General features: G+C 39.4%; 1 protein-coding gene across 1 annotated transcript in view; it reads left to right on the forward strand.

Annotated features, from left to right (window-relative positions):
• LOC131980034 (contactin-associated protein-like 4) overlaps positions 1-10,934 on the forward strand; it is a 148,764-nt gene extending 137,830 nt beyond the window's left edge. Inside the window, exons 22-24 of the mRNA XM_059344168.1 lie at positions 4,801-5,019; positions 6,378-6,449; positions 9,166-10,934. Coding sequence (XP_059200151.1) covers positions 4,801-5,019; positions 6,378-6,449; positions 9,166-9,362 — 488 coding nt within the window. The 3' untranslated portion in view covers positions 9,363-10,934. The remainder of the gene's footprint in view (positions 1-4,800; positions 5,020-6,377; positions 6,450-9,165) is intronic.
• The last annotated feature ends 4,449 nt before the right edge of the window (positions 10,935-15,383 follow it).

Genomic DNA, 15,383 nt, shown 5'->3' on the forward strand with positions numbered 1-15,383 from the left:
CAGCAGGGTCTGACAGTCTGCCCTGCTCAGTCCAGGTTCTGGTTCTCCCGTACCTCCCTTCCCTCCAGCGGGTCCAGCAATACAGTGTAGGCCTCCAGCAGCTCGGTGTCAGTGTTGGCTCCTGGGAAGTAGGCAGTGAGCTCTAGGTCTGCCACAGACAGACCCTACTGCGGGAACTCTCCAGCCACTTGCACTTGTAACCCTCACTGAAGTCCACATATAGGTAATTCTGGACTGGCTGGAAGACCATCCTGACCACTAACTTGTCTTTGGTCAGTCCCATCGGGCTCAGCAAGCTTGTGGTGGAAAGACAGGTCATTACTGCTGGGGGCAGAGCTCTCCGCCTATCGTGACCCAGAAAGCACTCGGAGTGTCCAAAAAACAAAGTTTATGTAAAGCAACAAAACAACTCAGACAGCAAACAAAAACGCTAACTAAACTGAGGGAGAAAGGCCAAAAAATCCTCCAGCAGAAGTCACAGGCAAAACACAGGCAGAGCAAAAAACAACAACAAGCAAGACAAGAGCAGGGTATGTGGCATGACGATCTGACAGAGGGTGAATGACAATGCGTAGTATCTGAATGGGAGGCTGATGAAGATAATGAGGGCCAGGTGTGGAAATGGGCAGGGAAGCACAGGTGAGGGGAATGAGGTGATTGCAGATTTTGCCACATTCGTCTGCCCTGCAGAGACAGGAGAGCTGGTGACAGGTAGATGAACAGGTGATAAACAAAAACAGTCCCTAAGCAGGTGATCCTGTGACACCACCTCCCATTGGAGCTCAGACTAAGGCCTCGTTCAGACTGCCAGCCAAAATCCGATTTTTAGCCCATCCAGATTGGAACTGGATGGCTCTTTTGAAGTCTGAACAGTCACAAATCACATGAAATCTTATTTTTGCAGACCGGATCGAAACCACCTTCGGGAGGTAGTATCAAATCGCATTTGGACAGATGCGTCTCAGTCTGAACCGCTCCAAACACTCAGATCGGTTTTGACTGTCCGTGACGTCACTCTACGTGTCGCGCGAGCGAGATCAGATCAGTCAATAATGTGGCCCAATCTGAACAGAGCCATATCCGATTTGGACACTTGCTAAAAACAGTGTGGACATTCAGCCCTAAAAATGGGATTTGAGTAGGAATCTGATTTGAATCAGATTCGCCTGCAGTCTGAACGCAGCCTAAGATCTGGCTTTGCTGCCACCTTGGCACCTCAGTAGTCAGTTTGCAACTGGCCCCACTGGAGTCTAAGTTGAAGGATTTTTCCGGGGAAACTGCATGCCATAAAAGCTATTATCTGATTTAGAATTAGAATATTTCTATTTATAATGTAGAAATATTCCAGTGCTGATTGTCTTATGTATGTCATATAGAGGCATCAGTATAAACTGAGGCTGTTACCTAACCAGTTAAAAGTCTTTGTAGCAACTTTAAGGCCACAAAGATTGTGATCAAATACCATTACAGTAGCTCATAAAACATACACAGGTGTACAAGTGTATTCAATGACCCTGTGACATCACTGTTGAGTGTCCTTACAGGTGCAATATCATTTCAGTTGTAGTCAGAGGGAAAGTGAAACCAGCTTGAAAAATACAACCAAAGAATGCAGAGAAACACTGTGTTTTTAACCTGCTGATAAGTTAAACCTTCTGGTAAGATGTCTGTTATATGAGATCTGAACATATTTTAAATTTAAGTCACTGGAGATGCATAATGTTTGTTACTCTTTAAATAAGATTTAAATCCAGGAAGTCAGGCTGTTTGATCAAAGCTCTGTCTGCCTTCACATACCGCCTCCTCCTCACTCCCATAACAGAAGAGAACAGGAGTCAGTTTAATGGATGTTTTATTGCAAAGTGTCGCCAACTCGGGCTCCTTTACTGCCCTGCTTTATCCATTTAGCTGTGTAGTCCTGGACAGGGACCTGTAACAGAGGAAGGGTGAGACAGTAATTGTCTCTGTCATGGCTCCATCAGAGACTGACTGAGATAGAAGCTGTTAATAACACGAGGGGCTGAGAGGCTGCAGCCATAGTCTCTGCCTTTAAGTTGGCAGTGTAGCTGCTGTCTGTGCCTTATCAAACAACTTATAAGTATAACGGGAGTATAACAGCAGAAGTTGTTGTTATGTGGTACCACAAATGATGCATTTTCAGAGCAAAACATTCCTGCAGTTTCAGTACGTTTAGTTTGTTTGAGCCTTGTTGATATATTACATTTTCCTGGATATGAATCAGTTTAAGTAACATTTTGTGTGTGTTTGTGCTTGGATTTAAGACAAGCAAAAACATTTCTGTTATTATACAACAGACTTTGAGTGTGTCAGGCTGTAGTTCATGTTTCAGAGGCTTTGTTTTTACTCTACTAGTGCAGTGCCCGTAGGAAGTATGCATTTGTACATTACATGCCACACTACAACGTCTGCAACTCAATAAAACACTTACTTTTCATAAGGTACGCACACCATCCAGCACATACACATTGAATAGTTTCCAGCGAATATCAATATTCAAATATTATTGGAAACACGAACCTTGTAGCGCACTTTAAACTCTGAAAGATAGGTAGGCTAAATAGACTTACAGATGAGATGAGTCAGGGTGGAAATCCAGAGTGAATTGTGTTACTGACCAGGTGTAGGCCTATCACACAATGGGGCGGAGCTCCCCTAAAAGATGTCTGATCAGAAACAGTGCAATGTCGCAACACGTCCTACTTAAATAATGGTATTTTGAAAAAATAATTAAAAAATCTTCAAAATGCGGGCTGCACACCTTCGTGCCATGTGCAAGCCACATATGAAACAGTCAGCGAGATATGCTCTAGAAACACATCCACATCTTGCTTTTATAGATAGAATTAATTACAAATTTGAGGACTTATCTATTTTTTAGGCAAGAAATTGAATCGATAAAAACACTGCATGCAAAATTGGCTCAATTCAAAACATTGTTTTAAATAATATCTATGTTTTATGTGAGGTATGCACACTACAGAGCTTATACAAATTCTCCAATGTATTTTGTCTTTTCTAATGTAAAGCTCCAGTGCATTCTAATTCATTTTAACCCCGCCATGTCAGAAAGTGACCGGTCCTCCCCTCCTGTCAAAGCAGACGAGGCAGAGAGTCAGATCAGGATCAGACCAGCAGCAGGAAAGTGGATTTTCTGTCGTTTCCTGCCAACCCCGTCATCCATCAGCCTAACTAATGGACCCGGAAGGAATACAGAGAGACAGAGAGGTGATGGAGTGAGGAGCTTACAGGCTGCAGTAATGTTTCCTGCTGCTCTCATCAACATGCAGATGTGTCCTGGTAAAAAACTACAGTCACCTCTCAGTCATCACAACAGACACTGATGCAGCTGCTTACAGCGGTAATGTCGACTCTCACAGCTGCTGTTTACAAGTTGTGAAGGAGCGGAGGTGAATGATGAAGATATTTAAGCCAATAAAGTGTACAGATAGAGGAAAGAGTGTACAGATAGAGGAATGAGTGCACAGCTGTCTTGAGTGATGGAGCTGAATCACTGACAGCCTGTCTGCTGTAATGAGGGTGCTGAGTGTCAGCATATTTTGCATTCTCTCTGATTGGATGGTGATGAGGATTATGGATCCTGACTTGATGTCAGTTTGTGTCCTGCTGCAGCTCTCAATGAAGTAAACAAACAAAACTATTGTACTCAGCATAATGAATGAATGGCATGTTTACAGGTGGTTAATCAGTTTAAATCAATGCACTGCCATCAATGTTGGGATAACAGGAGAGTCTGCTGCAGAGTCAATGGACCTCTTTGTTCATGTCATAGTTATGTATTGTGAGGCAGAGGGGAGAGAAGTCAGTTAGAAAGATTATACTGGATCTCAAAGGACTCGATTAAGTGGAAGTCTGGCAGGACGACAGCAAGAGCTGCCATGATGAGAGTGAGGCTGCGGTCACATGAAGGGTTGCAAAATTCTGGGAATTTTCAAAGTTGGAAACTTTCCATGGGAATTAATGGGAATAAACTGAAAATTTACAAAATTTAAGTTTAAATATAGTTGGGAAAATATATTTTAGAATAATCTTTTGTAAAACAACCAGATTTAATGCAAGTGCACTTGAATATCTGCTATTCCTCAATCACATAGCACACTGCTTACTGCAGGGCTACTGAGGCCACGCCCCCCACATGCACTGTGCATTCCTCCTTCACATGTTCAATTCTACATTTACATGTTGAACGGTATGAATGTCATTTCACTTAATTTTTGAATGGGTGGCGTCGAGTAATCAACTCAACATTAATGTTTTTATTGTTCAATGAAATAATTGATTGTTCAATAAAAAATTAAAACTTGATAAAGTTCTACTTTAAAAATACATCTGGTTTTTTTCCCCTCTCTCTTTCGTTTTATTTAAGTATACTTGGAATGTAATCTTAAATATTAGGAGATTTGTCTCAGCTGATGTGAAGCTACTTCAGAAAAGAACAACCTCTACCAGGATCAGAAATCTATCGTTAAAAAAAACAGTTTCCCTCCTATAAGTATCATATTTGTAGCTGAAAAAAATATTTATGCCTCTTTTATCTCTATAGATCTGGTCCATTCCTCTCAATGGGAAAAAGTTTCCCAATGCATGTCAGAACTGAATGTGGGAAAACATTTAGTCAGTTGCTTGTATCTTGTATCTTGTCTTCGACACAACCAGGGGGGGGAAAAAAGAAAAAAATGAGGCACAAAGCTGTTACAGGTATTCAGCACTGATTTTATATTCAGCAGATTAAACTCTCTTGTTTCTCATTTCTTTCAACAGGGTCTGATGATTTGGATCCGGACCTGTCCCGGTTGGCGTCTCTGGGTTTTACAGGTTGTCTCTCTGTGGTCCACTTTAACTCCATCAGCCCTCTGAAAGCTGCTCTGCTCCACCCGGACACCAGCCCCGTCACCATCACCGGACCTTTAGTTCGCTCCAACTGCGGCTCCTCTGCTTCAGCCAATCCCTACGCAGCGGAGAACACACACCACCTGGCAGGTAAGAGCAGAGGAGCTGTTGGAGGGGATACTAAATAGGTTTCTGTTAGAGCATAGAGCAAATGTCACATGATCACTTGATTTGGAAGACCACAGCAATTTAAAACTATCTAACTATTTAAGGGACTTAAAATGGTAATTTCTAGAGGAGTGCACGTAAAACCTCTGTAATTTATAGAGCCTGTCATCCAGTTTCAGTTTCAAGATAAGTGTGATGATGTTTTATACCAGGCTGATGTAAAAACAAATTTGCAAGAAACCAAAAATAATAATCAAATCTCCTCACCACAGAGCACCATAGTTGTCTAAAAACAGTTAAAAAAATAACAAAAACTGTTGCACTGGAATTCATGTTTCTTCATTTCCATGAACACCCATATTGTAGTTTCTATAACTATAATTTGACTTCTTAATCGAGAAATAATAATGTGCTTTACTATTTTTACTGTTTTTTTCTCAAACAGTCAATTTGAAAATTCATGGATAACAATATTATATTTAAGCATTACAAAATATAATTTTGGTTAAAGAACTTCTACATACTAATGTATTAACCATTACAGAAACAATGTATTAGACCACCTGTTTGTGCCACACCTGACCTAAATTAACAGCATTAGTAATTAGTAATTATTTTTAAGCACTGTATATAAGCAGAGGAGATACCTCCATCACTACATTCTTCACGCTGAAACACTTTCTAATAGGACAAGGACATTTATGATGCCTATTCATAACTACACTATTACATCAACACTTTATATTCCAATTTCTGTCCCACTTCTTTGGAGTTTCGTCCATATAAAGTACAGTAGCACACGTCTCCTGTCCTCTTTCCATTCCTGTGTCTAAATTGCATGAAAGCTGCTTTTCCAGCTCATAAACGGGCTCATTATTCTCACACAGTATCCTCCTTGTTTTTTTTGTTTTTTTTGGGGGGGGGGGGGGGACTAATGACAGTGTGATCAATGCTTTAATTAATTTGGACCACAGAGGAGAGTTTCCTTTGGGATTTCTTCCCTCTGGGCTCATTCTCATCCAGTTTGTGATGCTTCATTATCATCATTGTCATTAGGAGAGCTGATGTATTCCCCGTCTACTCTGATGTTCTGATCTTGTCTCTGAATTCTTTCACACTACCTTTCTGTCATGTGATCTGTTTATTTTGTCATTTATCCATTAGTTTTTTCTATGATTCCCTCTAATTGCACTTCTGGTCTCTTCACTCTCTCACATTATTTCTGCATTTCTTTCTCACCCTTTGACATCTTCTCTTCTGTTCTGTGGTGCCCCTTGGGTTTTTCATTCTGTCTTTTTAAAAATATCTTCTTCCCCCTTTGTCTTCTTTCTCTGCTGTAGATCAGTCTGGTTCAGTGGGTTCAGGTCAACCTTTAGTCAATGCCATGAGGACTGACTCGGCTCTGATTGGAGGTACTGAACCTTCTCGCTCTATTTCACTGCAACAAGAACCTGCTTCACCTTTTTTCACTGGTTCAACACCAGAATTATTGGTGTCTGGTGCCACTCATTGTCACGTCAATCATGCTGATGTTTTAATCTATGAGTTATTAATGTCTGTTTGGTGCAAAAATGACTCGATAAATGCATAACAGTTTAAAGGTTACACATCACTTTTGCTGAGGGGAACAGAGTCGAGGACCGATGTTGAGCTTCAAGAAAGAGTAAAGTGACATGCCAGGCAAGAGTCCATTTAAAACTCATTTAAAACTTTGTTGCTCTGCCAGCACAGATTGATTCAAAGTGAAGACTGAAAAGGTTCAATCTATAATCGTGTAGATCGAAAAGGTGAGACCCAGAGAAAAGTCATTTAAAACTGGCCATTAAACTGGCCTGACTCTGTCTCAGTGCACAAAGGGCAGCTCACCTAATTAAACCTATGCAGGAATGACTTGCTGATGGGAAAACTTTTCTGCTGTTATGTTAAAAAAAGGAGCATGGGCTCTCATAATATAATGTGGAATTAAATTGATTTCAGATGTATTTTGGAATTCCAATTAAATTAAACCTGCTCTAATATTACCGAATGTGCTCAACAGAGCAGCTGGCCCGATAGATTCAAAAGATGTTTAATGTACTTGAAAGCTAGATTAGAAAGATAATTGAATCATGAGGATATTAAATGGCAGTACAATGGGAGTAATAATTGGCAGATATTTTGTTCTGATAGACAAAAAAAAAGTATCCCCACTCCAAACACTTCAACCACTGTCTGATGGCCAACCCTTGTTAACCGATCATTAACCGTTAACCTTTTACAGAGGAGGCGACTGGACATGCAACATAGAAGTTATGTCCAATGGGAGAACTGGGACTCAGACAGCTGCCAACTTGACTGATATAACCCGCCTGTCTTCATCAATATAATGGCATATCTGACGTCTTTTTCCATTGTGAGCACTGACCATCAGACAGTCCTGAGACTTATGAACATGAGGCAGAAAAAGAAGCTTGAATGGTCAGCTGCAGGAATGAATGAGTCTTAAACCTGAAAATAAATGAGCATTTTTGCACTTCTGGTTCCCTTGTCTCGAGGTCAGCGGGTTTTAGACAAGCTTAAGAGATTTGCATGACATAAATTTGTCCAGTAAAGAATTTTGGAGCGTATCTAACAAGTGGTGAAATTAAACTAGTTGTCTCTCGTCACCCTCAGCTTAGTGGCAGTTATGGCTCAGAGAGAACAGTAGCCCACAGATCAGAAGGAGGCCGGTTCGATTTTCTGGTTATGGCAATCTACAGGTCGAAGTATCCTTAGGCAAGATACTGAACCCCAGCCCTCTAATGCAGTGGTTCTCAACCTCTATGAGACGTGACCCCCAATTTAACATGCATGTTGTTCACGACCTCCCCACCCCCCAGTCTCTTCAGTTTTACTGGTTTCAAGCTTTTGTTTGCCAGCACTTTAGAGCAAATGACACACTTTGGATATTCTGTGTTGTTTCTTGTCATGCACGAAAAGCCATAATTCAAGAAGTTGGGCTGATATTTACGGAGCCTAGCCGGTGTCGGCCCCACTGCCCTCCGTTTCTTGGGTGGTGGTCCCGTTAGGCTTTCTGCTGCAGCTGCTGCTGACCCAGCCATTGCTCCATTTCTCCAGCATCAGTTATAGCTAACTGCTAGCAAACTGCAGCTGTGGTAAAGCAACAACGCGCCAGTTTTTTTTTCATTTTGTTTGTTTATTTTTTCCGCTGCGCTCACTGAACAGAATCCCACAGTTCAGTTGATATGACGAATTTTGGACAAATAATGAAGCAGACAACAACTAAAACATCTCCCTGTCTGAAATTATGTCATTTAATATTAATTTTGTGCATTTATATTTTTTCCAAAATGATTTGACAACCCCCAGAAATCATCTTGGGACCCCAAGGTTGAGAATGGCTGCTCTAATGACCCTAAACTAAAACGAAACCCAAAACAAAAGGCTAGCTATAAAGCTTACTTACCCGTTTCTGTATCCTAACTTCAAAATGAATGCTTGTTCTGCTGTTTTTTTTCTCACTACGATTAAAAGCTTTTAGTGAAAATCCCACCACTTTTTGATTTCCAACACAAAAGCCAGCCAATAGAGTAGCGACCTGCGTCAGCTGACCCACATATTGTGATTCAAAATTAAAAAATGTAAAGTTACTTTCACTGAATTTCCCCTCGGGGATAAATAGTCTGTTAGTTCTTGAATAATTGAGACTATAGAGTGAAACTAGAGAGTGCTCAACCCAGAACAACCCTCTAAAGAACCGAAGCTGCATCCTTACTTCAAAATCAATGCTTGTTGTGGTTGTTTTGCTATACAAGGCAGTCTATATACCATTTAAAGACATGCAACTATATAATCTTTTTTTTGCCTCAGAGCTTATTTTCTGCAAAAAATCCTATCAGTTTTTCTTCAAGAGAGCGTGATGTGACTTCCAGGTTTCCCAGAAAATAATAAAAAATCCCTGCAAACAAGCTATTCTAATAAAAGGCATGTGTGGTTGCACACACATTTTTTCGTTGCTGTTTAACTGATAGAATTCTTCTGTATGTTGAGATTGTTAACATCCCTAGTTTGAAGGATTCATGCATACTGAAACCTGACAATTATCTGATATCTGTACCTATTACATCCTGAAATCCCTCTACCTTGCAGGTGTCATAGCAGTGGTGATCTTTGTGATTGTGACCGGCCTGGCCATAACTGCCAGATTCCTCTACCGGAGAAAAGAGACGTACCGGAACCAGGAGGTGAAGGGAGTCAAACAGGAGGACAGCCAAGACTTCACTTTCAACAACCAGACGGACTCCCAGAGCGTCTCCAATGAAAACCCAAAGGAGTATTTCATCTGACTGGAGGCCTGATGACCTGATGAACTGGCGGCTGCAGACACGGGGAGTCCTGCCACGCCTCAGGACTCAGAGCCACTGTTTTCTGGCAGAAGTGGCTCAAACAGCATGTTGAGGCAAAAAAGAACAATTTACACAGCGTTGTCTTTCTGTTGCTTTACCGTAAGTTGTGAATATACTGATTCAAACAGGCAACAGTTTTGGACTCTTGAGGTGTTGATATCCTTGTTTCAACTGTAAGTATTCAAAAATGTAAATGTTGAATATATGTCTTTGTAACAATTTATGGCTAACGTCACTTTGTCATATTGAAACATGGAAATAATGGAGGTATTGGTATTTTTATGGTGTTGAAAAATGTGAAGCTTTGCCTTCTTGTGGTTGGTTTTCCTTAGAGAGAGAGATGGGCGTGTAGAGACAGGACGGCACTTGAAACTGGCAGGATGTTGTTTTATATCCTCTGCCAGTTCAGTCATCAGGCCCTTCGTTGTGATCATATGGTTTTGTCCACTTTGTAGCAGGGATACCTTCAACCTCCAGCAATTTTTCTCTCAACCATCCCTCCCACTTGCAGCTTTTAATCCGTTCTTTGAAGGTTTAAGCTTTGTTAGATCTTTAGCAGGAAAATAAGTAAATATTAAAGTAAATGTACTCCACTGAGGCAGAATTCTTTCTCACCGTATTACAAAAATGAATTTGAGCTTAGTCATGGATTAACTAAGCTTTGAAATATAATCCTCAAAGTGGATAAAATCAGTATTTGACTATGTGAAAGGAGCTGTTTTTCAGCATAAAGGTTCTAAGTGCACTACAGACAGCAGACAAACTGGTGAACAGAAATATTTGAATCTAGGGTGGAAATAGCAGCTCCACCACTAACAATAACAACTTTGACACAGAAAAGTATTCACAGAATGCATCAAAAGGCTGTTTCAAGGGGGGAAATTACATCAAAAATGGGTTTCATTTCATTTAAATGTTAAAACCTTTTTGGAATTCCACAGCGGTGAAGTTGTTTGAAACTAGTAAGGAGAGGCCTCTGAGGGAAAGGAGAGAAGGTCAGTAAGAAAGCTGAAACCACCACCACAAAAAGTTTATTAAAACTGCACATCTGAAGCTATGAAAAGGTTTATCTAAAGAATATCAAAGTGGCCTCTATTATGTAACATGAGAAATGCTGAAAAACTGTTTCTTCCGCTCCCATGGTTCGAACAAGTCAAACAACTTCTATTAAAACTAAGCTCCTAGTCTGCAGTCTGGATTCATTCATAAGAACTTTTGTATGTGAATGATTGTTTGATTGTTTGTTGCAGTGAAGGCTCGACATATCTGAGCCATGTACAGGGTATTCAGCTCATTCTCTACCCCCCTTCGTTTTAGTTAATGTTAATGTCAATTTCACATTAATTACCAATATAAATGATCAGGTTATGTTTCCATTTAATTCAGTTGTGTAAAACTAGAGTCCAACTTCTGTGTACCAGAGTCACAAAAAGACGCCAACGCCAGTGGATTTCATTTCTTCCCTCTCACATTCACAATTTTACCTCTCACATACACAAAACACACCTAACATACACCCTTTTTAGCTCTCACATACCATTTTTGCTCTCAGATTCACTATTTGTAGAGCTCACATACACTTTTTTTAGCTCTCATAAAAAAAGTGTATGTGAGAGCTAAAAAAGTGTATGTGAGAGGTGAAATTGTGAATGTGAGAGGTATTTTTTGTGTATGTGAGAGGGAAGATATGAATTGTGGCCTATATGGTCCCTCACATGGCCGTCTGCTATCTTTGTCAATAATCGGTCAGTCCCATCTCCCCACTGTAAAACAATGGGTGCTGCAGTTTTTTTTATAATTGGATACTTCTGGGTAAGCCTAATAAACATCACCATTGTTATCAACACAGCTGGACCGTATTTCCGTCCTTACAATAAAATACAGTACAGTAAAAAACAGATGTACTTTTAAGATCGCCCGAGTGTTGCCCAAGTGTTCTTACTGCTCATCAGTTACCCTACTTTCGTATTGTAATTAGACATGTTAATCTACATGTACATAAATTAAATTTCACACGTAAATTAAATATGTAGAAATAATTTCTTACAAAACTGGTGGTGGTAATCTTGGAAATGCTCACAAAAATAAAGTGCAAATATGCGGATGTGGCCAGAATGAAGGCAGAATGGTGAAATAGTTACTATACATTTATGAATCCTGATCATTTCTAGACTTCTATCACACATCTATCAGGGTTTCATCAAACACCTTTACATCCAGTTCACTTTCTTTTTCTTTCGGCCCCCACTTTAAAGTTTTCTCGTTCTTGCTGAATGCCGCCTGCTGGGAGCTTCCTCTCCTAGCTCTCTAAAAGTCTCTGTAGAGTAAAGCTTTTAACACTGAAGGCAGCGCACATTCTGTAACGCTGCGGCTGTCTGTCACCTCGCCGCAGTGCACGCAGAGACAGTTAATGTGTTTCTGAAATGTTAATCTGCTTCGGTCTGACAGGTGGATTATGACTCGACAGAAAGCAGAGAGATGATCAGAATGAGACAGAGATTATCTGAGAGACCGTGTCAGGCAGACGTTGATTTAATAAAAACAGCTATTCTGGTATTAACACTTGAAAATCAAGCAAATCCCCTCCATGTGTTAATTCAGCTCATGTGTAAAGAGAGGGAGCAGATAGAGGATCTACAGCAGCTGTTTATCAAACACACACTGCCGTTTCTCTGCAGGACCCCAAAGCACAGATGAGATTTTAATGACAAAAGTTGCTCAAACTTTAAAGTGAATTTTTAAACTTTAAACTGTGTGAATTTTTTTTTTTTTACCCAACAACAAGACGTGAATAGCTGATGGAAGGGATTGTGTTTCTGCTGTGTATCTCTTTTTTTAAATTGTATTTCATAACTAATTTAATCTGTACATGTACTTTTTCTACCATGATATCACACATTAAGTGAGAAAAAAACTAATAGTCAGTAGGCCTAACTTAATATGTAAAAACTAAATTAAAAATCTTGAAAATAATCGTAATTATAATAAAAGGAAATAAATAATACTATACTTTTATTTTAAAAAATAAACCAACAAATTAAGATGAAATGAATTCATAGCATGTCTATATAATAGTAGCCCTTACTTTGCTTATTAATGAAACATGTTTCCACAATTCCTGTTCATCTCTGCTGCATCAGCCCTGCAGCCACCGAGGAGTAAAACTCGAGACCTAACCATGCCAACACAGATAACAGTGGTGTAGCAGGGTCAGCACATTTCTGTGCTGTTCAGATAAAGAGTTGCTTGATACAGAATTGAAGAAGTGAAATGTTGTTGGTTTATCTTTATGGGGCAGAATACAAAAATGTATTAGATCTTACCATGACCACATTCAGTCGACAGAAGCCTTGTCAAAACAGCTACATATTTGCACCAATCATCATTTTGGACATTTAATTTTAAGGTTTTGCTGGTGGTTGGTTTCGTTTCCTGAAAGGTTTGTAGTTAAGCTGAATGGTTCTCAGTGTAACTATAATAATGTAATGGCACATATTATTGGTGAATAACAGTGATGTCAGTGAGTTTGAGTGACATGCCATAAAAAAAAAAATGATTAAAAAAAACAGTATCCAGAAGATTTTAACCATCATTCTGGTTGTTTGGTTACAGACAAAATCCTGTTTGATGAAAATAAAATGTTTTTTTCAGAGACTGAGTCCGATATCATTTCAATTATTTTCATTTGGTCGAGAGGTTACATATCCTATGCAGTCACTCATCAAAATTTCAAAAAAGTATGTAGTTTGCTGCAGAAACCAGGCTGATATGGTAACACATTCAAGTTGAATAAAATTCTTATTTTAAGAGAAATCAGAAAAAATGTAATTACCCATCATCAAGCTCTAGTTTCTGCATGAAGCTGGCACAGAAGATAAGTGGAAGTTAATTATACTCACAGCTGAGGGGTAAATTCTTGCTAAGTGTGGCCTTCTGTCAGTTTCATGTGGGAACATGACATTAGTGATAGCTGTTCACATTCTGCAGACCACAGATGAGGGAAACACGTAAAGGAACCATCCAGGAGCAGAGGACGTCAAAGTGGTTCTCTGTGAAGAGCCACTTAGCCTCGGTGCCTGATTAAACACTCAAGATGTCCAAGATGATTCAGCTGCCTCAGATCACTGATCCCTGTTTGAGAAATGAATCAGAGACAAGATGTGTAGCTGATGACTGAGCTGCCTTTGATTCTTCAATATCACTGATGATGCCAAACGTTATGAGGATCAATGAATGTAATGTGAAAATTGTTCTGTCATCTTTAATGAATGTGATTTGGATGATTAATACCAGCAGGGTCCATCTACACTCTGCTGTCAGCCAATAAGCTTCAGGATCAAAATGCATGTTTTCTTTGAAAGATCGGCCAAAAAATACAGGCATCATCGTCTGTTTTGGTTCCTTTTTTGGTTCAAAGTTCAAAGATTAAAATGGCGATCTGTCAAAATCACTTTATTCTACATGTCTCATTTAGAACATTGCCAAAAACAAACAGTTTGGAATAACTAGATCATGTTAAAAATAATTAAATTCTGCTCCTCAGCGACACTGACTCCATGATTGATTCTGCTGAGGCGAACGGTCAGGGTGACAATCTGTTTACACGGAGCAGAGAGGACAGGAGAGGTTGTAAAAATGCATATAGTTTATTATATATAATTTGTGGAGACATATTTTTTTTTTACATCTGTGAGCACTTGGAAAAGCATCTCTATAAATTCCATTTTTATTCCATTCTATAATAATTTAACTTGTTTTGTATTTATGATTTGTCATCATAATTGTGGTAATCTGAAAAAAAGAGACATTTTGGTTCCCACTTCTAGCCATGACTGTTGGTTCCATAGAAGACCAGTACTTTTATTTCACTGCAATATTCAAATATATATAAAATACATATACATTTGAATATTACAGTGAAATACAAGGCCACAGTGGCAGACTTGGGGCATTACGAATTATAATTTACTGCCATCTACTACACTGACATTTAACTACTGGAAGTCTTCCGCTGGTGCATGCTTGACCTCTGACCTCAATCTTTTCAAGGATATCTGTGACTGTAAATTTCCACAACACTGACAACTGGTTTGTACATTACCGTGTGAAATTGTTAGCATTCATGTGTCATTTTCAGGATGTCCAGGAACACAGAGAGGCTACAGTCCAGAGGGCCCGGAGCACATTGGACAACGCCTATGTACCAGCTGGTAAAACTAAACAAAAATAAAAATAAAACAAGCATTTTGCATTAACTGCCAATGCTGCAATGAAATATTCAGTGGAAATTGTCCAAGTTTCACTTTAAGCCTCAGTGGGCAGAGCTTATGAGTCGGGGTTCACCATTTCTGGGTATTTTTATTCTTCAGGGAGAACAAAAAGAACTTCAGCATGAATTCAGTTGCAATCGACTCCATTTTTGACACATCTTTCACCTGTCAAACAAGAACGTCAATATCAAAAACCTCAATTATATTCAGTGGCAAAAAACGTTTTACATCCTATGCACCCACATGTTCAGAAAGTGAGGTTTAAAAAACAGTGTGTTGAGGAAAATCTTGCTGGATATCAAGAGTTCTTAGAAAAACAGCCTTGTAATACAGATACAATTTTGACAAGATACAAAACGGGTTCTTGATCAGAGCACCCAGTGAATTCATTTCTATTCCCGATTCTTTATACTTTAGATGTGTGTACTTAGGTCAGGCCTCACATGAGTTATGTTCTCTGATTTCCTGTTTATCCCAATTTGGTGCATTGGGAATTCCTCAATCACAGTCACCACCCTTTCTAAACTCACCAGCACATCAGAACAGGAAGTACAGAAGTTGGCTGGGCTCATTAACTTTCCTGCCACTTAGTCTGTGTCTTTTCTGTTGCATGCTTAATATTTTTATAATATGTGGACAAATATGTGTCTGATTTTTTTAACATTCTTCCAATGAATTTCTCCAAAATGTG

Source organism: Centropristis striata, chromosome 11 (assembly GCF_030273125.1).
Source record: "Centropristis striata isolate RG_2023a ecotype Rhode Island chromosome 11, C.striata_1.0, whole genome shotgun sequence".
NCBI classification, from domain to species: domain Eukaryota; kingdom Metazoa; phylum Chordata; class Actinopteri; order Perciformes; family Serranidae; genus Centropristis; species Centropristis striata.